At 64.1% G+C, this 6716-nt stretch overlaps 1 protein-coding gene across 1 annotated transcript in view; it reads left to right on the forward strand.

Annotated features, from left to right (window-relative positions):
* Positions 1–1426: 1426 nt before the first annotated feature.
* LOC102376223 (bactericidal permeability-increasing protein) overlaps positions 1427–6716 on the forward strand; it is a 7604-nt gene continuing 2314 nt past the window's right edge. Inside the window, exons 1-9 of the mRNA XM_014523124.2 lie at positions 1427–1556; positions 2028–2139; positions 2437–2565; positions 3053–3196; positions 3739–3802; positions 4947–5010; positions 5425–5516; positions 5739–5915; positions 6487–6546. Of these exons, the coding sequence (XP_014378610.1) occupies positions 1442–1556; positions 2028–2139; positions 2437–2565; positions 3053–3196; positions 3739–3802; positions 4947–5010; positions 5425–5516; positions 5739–5915; positions 6487–6546 (957 nt within the window). The 5' untranslated portion in view covers positions 1427–1441. The remainder of the gene's footprint in view (positions 1557–2027; positions 2140–2436; positions 2566–3052; positions 3197–3738; positions 3803–4946; positions 5011–5424; positions 5517–5738; positions 5916–6486; positions 6547–6716) is intronic.

Genomic DNA, 6716 nt, shown 5'->3' on the forward strand with positions numbered 1-6716 from the left:
GACTCTCTGGGTGCGACCCTCCAGCCAATTCACCACCCACCGGACTGTGTAGTCATCCAAGTCACAGCCTCTTAACTTGTTCACCAGTATGGGGTGGGATACCGTATCGAAGGCCTTCCTGAAGTCTAAGTATACGACATCCACTCCTCCTCCTGTGTCCAGGCGTTTCGTAACCTGGTCATAAAAAGAGACTAGATTAATCAAGCACGATCTGCCTGCCACGAACCCGTGCTGGTTTCCCCTCAGCATAATTTTTCCAGCTGAGCTCTCACATATGTGAGCCTTAATAAACTTTTCAAAGACTTTGCCAAGGATGGAGGTGAGACTGACTGGCCTATAGTTGCCCGGGTCCTCCTTCCTCCCCTTGAAAACAGGGACAACATTGGCCCTCATCCAGTCCTCCGGGACCTGACCCGTGCGCCACGAGTGCTCAAATTTTCTTGCCAGTGGCCGTGCAATGACATCAGCCAGCGCCTCCGGTACCCTCAGATGGCGCTCGGCCGGGCCTGCCGACTTAAACCCATCCAGTCCTTCCAAGTGACCCTGCACCATCTCAGGGTCAGCGCTTGGTGGTCTGGCGCCTTGCTGCTGCCTCTCTACGATCCCATCGTGAGACTTGTCGTGCCCCTCGCTTAGGAACACGGAGGCAAAGAGCTCATTGAGGAGTTCAGCCTTGTTCCCCCGTCTGTCACCGATTGCTTTTGCCCATTCAGGAGCGGTCCTATCCCTCCCTGGGCCTTCCTTTTACTCCCTATAGATCTGAAAAACAATGCCATAACTCGTGGCCCCACAACATGATGATTTGGCTTGGCTGGGATGATGTAGCTGGGGCTGGTCCTGCTTTGAGCAGGGGGTTGGATAGATGTGACCTTTCTAACCCTAACTTTCTGTGTTTTCTGATGCCGTGCAGGACTGTGCAGATGATTCCTCCTCTGCGCGTGTTGTGCAGTAATCGTGTCCAGCCTGGCACCACCCTTCACCCCGCGCACACACAGCTACCGGCTCTTGGGCAATTGCTTTCTTGCACAAATGTCTTCTTTTGGGGCGGGGGTACTCTGGGACGCCAGGAAGGCGGCAGCGTGCGTTCACCTGGGCAGCCCTGCATTTCGTGGGTCCACGGCTGGGACATGCGCGGCCCGGTGGGGACACGCGCCTCTGCACAGAGGGACCCCGGCCCCGTCCGAGTCCCTGCAGCATTTAGTGCAGCGCTGAGCTCTGCCCGGGGAGCAACGTCTGTGGGTTGCAGAAAGGAAACGGTCGCAGCCGCAGCTCCTCCCTCCGCGGCTCCTTGAAGATGCTCGAGCAACTTTCTGCTTCCTCCCCACCCGCCCCACCTCAGTTTCCCTTTTCAGACGGGCTGGAAACGCCTGGGTTACGCCACGAGGGCTGGAGGGTAGGGAACCCCTCAGTCCGCTCGGCACGGCTCCGCGCGGCTCTCGGGATGGCGGTGCAGAGCCTGGCGCCGGCTGCCCTCCTCTTGGCGGTCTCCATCACGCTAGCCAGGGCCACCAAGCCCGGGATCGTGGCTAGAATCACCGGTCCGGGCCTGGACTATGGTAGGTTCCCAGTCCATCTTTCTGTCTCTGTCTTTAATGCACCCGGGGGTTGAGCTGCAAAGTCACCTTGCCCCGGCTGCTGCTGGACCCCGGCGTCTTGCCCCCACTGGCCTCCCCACCCGGCTGCCTCGCCCGCCATGCCTTCGTGTTACGATGCGACTAGGGCGGGCTAGCCGGGCAGCTGACCGGCCAAATCTTGTCAATTGACCAAACTCTACTTGACCGGTCAAACAGCCAGCCCCAAATGGGACAAGGAGGCTGCCCCTAGGACGGCAGGCAAAGGGTCTCTGTCTGGGTTGAGGCCCCCCAGCCTCAGCCCATTTTGCAGAGTGGGGTCCTCGTGCCCGAGGTTGGCTGTACCAGGACCGAGGCCGTGCGGACCGGCCATGGCGTCCAGGAACAGGGTTGCCTCAAGCAGCCCCGGCTCCATTGCAAGGGCCAGGCAGCGACGTGTCCTTTCCGCCCCCGCAGCCCTCCAGAAGGGCATCGCTGCCCTGGAGAAGAAACTGGCCGAGATGAAGCTGCCGGACATCTCGGGGTCCCAGGAGACACCTGTAGGAGACGTGTACTATGAATTCTCCCGGTGAGACGGCTGCCTGCTTCCCCTGGGGAGGCTGGAGGAGGTTTGGGAGGGAGGCAGAGCGGGACCAGACACCTCGGGCATGGCGAGAGGAAGACGCCTGTCCCGAGAGCTGGGAGAAGCCCTCCAGAGACGAGCGGGTGACGGCGGGATGGCTGCCGCTCGCGGGGAGGCAGCATGGGCAAGGAGGGGTGACGCGCACACGAGCAGGGCTGCGATGTGGCGCCGGGGGGGGACAAGGATGCCGGTCCATCCGGGCCCACCCTGGGCTCCAGCTGACAGCGCCTCGCTCCTTTGCAGCTTGAACCTGCGCAGCTTCCGGCTGCCGAGCTCCCAGATCACCCCCCTCCCCGACGTGGGCGTCCAGGTGTCCGTCTCCAATGCCTTCGCCCAGCTGACGGGGAACTGGAGGTGGAAGAGAGGGCTCTTGTGAGTGCCCCGGGGCTCCTGCGTGCCCTCGCCCCCGTGCAAACCGCTTCGTCTCCTGGAAGGCGTTCGGGCCTTTGCCTCCGCCGGCTCTGCAGCTCGGCTCCCCCCGGCCGTGCGGGTTGCAGGGGGCTGCTTTTGCTGCAATCTCTCCTGCCTCTATACGAACAGCTGCTGGGGGTAGTGAGCAGCACAGAGTCCAGCCTGAAGCAATGGGGGACAGTGCAGACAGGGCCAGTCCCTCCACACACCCCGTCCAGGGCCCAGCGTTGAGGACTGTCAGGGTTATCTCCCAATCCGTCATTCCTCCGATCATAAAGGAAGGGGCAGAAAAGGCAGCTTGATGTGACAAAGCCTCCTGGATGCGCCCCCGCCATAGGGACGCCCAGCGAGCCGGAGCAATCCCGCTGGGAAGGGAGGGAGCGCGCCAGCCGTCTCCATCGCGGGGTCTTAGGAGTGCCCCTGACTCCCTGTCCCCTCCTCCCGTTAGTGGGGACGACGGCCAATTTAACCTGAAGGTCACTGGTCTCAGCATCTCTGTCAGGCTGCAGCTGGGGAGCGACGCCTCTGGGAAACCCACCGTGACCATCTCCGGCTGCACCACCTACATTTCGGATGTCGACGTGGATGCTGGGTATGTAGCTGCCCTTCCGTGGCCGGGTTCGGGGGCCGTGCGTTGGAGCCCGTCTCCCGGGGGACACGGATCAGCCGCCTGCGCCTGGTCGTGGCTTGCTGCCTCCTCCTCTTGGCCTGGATCCCGCTGGCCCCCCCCATGCGGCTTCCCTTGGAAAGGCTGGAGGGGGGACGTGGATAAGGCAGCCCTGTACTGTGCCCTTATATTGGCCCTAAGGCATTATTGCTGCCCCTGATGATCAGACATCCCCTGATCTCCCCGGGGCGATGGGCTGGTCAGGGGGAAGCTAATAAAAGGCAGAGCTGGTGCAAGAGGAGGCGGTTGCACATGGCTGCGCTGGGTTCGAATTCGGCCTGCGAGGCGGGTGCTTGCAGTCCGGGGGCACCGCTTTGACCAGGCCGGCTCTTTGCCAATGCAACATCTAAGACAAAATGGGGCAGCCAAGCTTTGACCGCAGGCCGATACGGAGAAGCGTGCCTTGCTGGTGGGAAGACACCGTCCTGCGGCTGGAGAAAGGTGACTCTCTCGTGCTCTCTCCTTAGCTGGATTTACAAGCTGATCATCAAGATAATTAAGTCGCGCATCAAGGCACTGATGCAAAGCCAGGTATGGTGCGCTGGGGCGGGGGCCCTTGCCCTTACCAGTCACGAATGCGTTCGGTGTCCTGCGGGTTGACTGCAGCTGCTCAGTGCAGCGGTGACTTGCGGGGGGGACGCTGGATGGACCAACGCAGTCACCTTGGCCTTGCGGCGGGTCACCTCCAACGCTAAATCCGCAGTGCTTGCAAGCGCCTGCTGTAACTGATTCCCAATTAACGAAGACCGCTCCTTCCGTGCAATCAGCTAATTAGACCTCGCACCTGAGCCAAAAGCATAGCAACCCCAAAGACCAGCCAGCGGCCTGCCACTCCTGTTGGCTTTTGGGGAGGGGGGAGCTTTGGGTACAAACGCTCGCGTCTGGCGTCTCAGGCGCTTGCTGCCTTGTTTTAATGGGGCCCGTCAGGGAAACCCTCGTACCTACGGCACCGTACAAAAGCCTACATGCAGGAGACCTGCAACAGGACATGGAAACAAGCTGTTAGCAATAATTACTACAAGGCGAACTGGCACGAGCTGCAACCTCTCTGGATGCGAACCCGTGCAGGAAGGCGGCGATTGGCGAGCGCAGCCAGCCCATTTATGCAGCAGCTGGAAAACGCGGGGCCGGCGGCATCGCGCTACGGCTGGTGCCATCTAGTGGCTTTCCCAGGGCCCCGGGGAGCCCCCGAGCAGACGTGCCGGCCCCGGGGCGGCTCGGAGCCAGGGCCCTCCCGGACGGGAGGATGAGGAGGGCATCCACGTCCCTTCCACCCGGTGCCACCAGGCCGATCCCCCACCCCTGGCTGCAGCGTCCAGCTCGCGCCTGTCCGTCCCGGGAACGGCGTTGAGCTGCTTTGTCCCCCCTGGGCTCTCGCTCTGCACCCGGGAACACGACCGTCCGAGCAGCTTTTCGAGGCCTTCCTCCTTCCCGTCGCGCTGAGCCACCCTCTGCTCGGCCTCCCTCCCCGCGCCCCTCTCTGCAGGGCTGGGTCGTCCCAGGGGCTTCTCTGCGGTGTGATGGGACTCAGCCAGCCGCGGGCCTGCCCCGTGTCTCCAGCCATCGCAGGCCAAGGAGATGCCTTGCTGCAAGCAATAGTTACTACAAAGCGAGCTGGCGCGAGCTGCAGCCTCTCTGGATGCGAGGCCGGGGGTCTCCACTTTGTTTCCCGCAGGTCTGCAGAGAGGTGAGGAGCTTCGTCAGCACCCAGCTGCAGCCCTACCTCTGCGCGCTGCCAGGTACCGCGCGGCGATTGCTGTGGCTGTGCACGAGTGCTCCCCTTGGCCAGGGCCCTGCCCTGCCCTGCCCTGCCCTCCTTGCAGCCCCTGGGCGTGAGGGGCGAGCGGAGCCACGTCGTGGGCAGCTCCCTGGAGCATCTCACGGATGTTGCACGGGAGTTTTCCCAAGCACGAAGGGCTCGGGGGTCTAGGGTCAGCTGGGACCTAGAGACCCCCCGGCTTCCTGCTGCTGAAGCGGGCCCATTGGGAACAGCGGCTGCAAAGCCCCGTGCCGCTGGGACAGGCACTTCCACGTGGGCCGTGGGGGAGCGCCGGGCACCGGTGCCACGTAGCCGGGAGCTGGTGGGTGTCTCCTCCTGGGCGCCGGGAGGGGCCCGATTCCCTGCAGGGTCCGTTGTCTCCCCTGTTTCCCAGTCATAGCAGCGATAGACACGGTGGCCAGCGTCGACTACTCCCTGGTGGCCCCCCCCGTGGCAACGGCCCAGTATCTGGACGTGAGTCTGAAGGTACGAGGTGCCCGGGGGACGGGCAGGGTTGGACTTGCGCTTCCCATCGGCATCCCTGCCTCACGTCAACCCTTTGGGGCTGCCTGTGGCTACAGCCCCAGACCCCGCAGCTGCCCAGGCCGGGAGGACGGAGGGGAAGATGCTGCACAAACCCGGGGCCCGTGGCCACCCCGCAAGTGCCAGCGCCTGGCACGGGTCGCTCTTCGTTCTCGTCTTCCCTAGGGCGAGATCTTCTCCCGGGCTCACCGCGCGCCGGCCCCCTTCTCTCCCCCCGCCCTGGCCTTCCCGCTGGAGCACAGCCGCATGGTTTACCTGGGGGTCTCCAGCTACGTCTTCAACACCGCCAGCTTTGTCTACCAGGCCGCCGGGCGCCTGGTCTTCAGCATCACCGACGACGTGGTACGGGGCGCAGGCGGGGAGGGCACGAGACCTGCTGGGCCACGGTGTCTGCACCGTGCCGCGGCTGGTGACACTTCCCTCCTGTCCCGGGGAGGGGTGGCGAGCGCCGGCTTGCCGGGGGTGGGATGGAGGAGACGCTCCTCGCGCAGCCGCTCGAATGCAGGCAGCGGAGGAAAGAGGCAGGCGCGGGCTGATAGCACAGAGGACCCTGCCTGGCGTCTCCGAGGGCGCTCATTTTGGGTCGGGGCTCGTGTGCGCCGACCCCTCAGACAGGGCATTGCATTGCCAACCTGTCTCCACCGCCGCAAACTCCAGCATGGGTGGGCACGGGGGAAAGAGGCCGGTGCGGGCAGACAGGATTCCCGTCACCGCTCAGGCCGGGGGGAGGATGCCGGGCTGCTTCGTGGGGGGGTGAGCGGCACCGGTTTGCAGCCCGGCGCAAACCGGTGCGGACGTCCGGCTGCGGTGACAGGTGTCCCAGCCCCGGCTGCGGGGCGCGCGGGCTGGCACGAGCCCCGTGGCTGCGCCGTGTGCTGTTCCCACAGTGAACTGAAGCTTTCTCCTGCTGCAGTTTCCCAAAGAGGGCTTTTTCCACCTGAACACCTCCACCTTCTACCACTTCGTCCCCCAGGTAAGTGGGCTGCTGCCAGCACCCTTGAGCCTGGGAGTCTGCAGCCCACTCCGCTGCGGCGGGCACAGGGGAGGGCACGGCCGCCCGGGCGAGGAGGGCATGCCTCCGGCTCCATCCCCGCCACCTGCGTGTGCCAGCCTGCCCCGCGCCCCCTGCTCTGCCCCCCGCTG

The sequence above is a fragment of the Alligator sinensis genome, unplaced genomic scaffold, assembly GCF_000455745.1.
Source record: "Alligator sinensis unplaced genomic scaffold, ASM45574v1 scaffold1032_1, whole genome shotgun sequence".
NCBI classification, from domain to species: domain Eukaryota; kingdom Metazoa; phylum Chordata; order Crocodylia; family Alligatoridae; genus Alligator; species Alligator sinensis.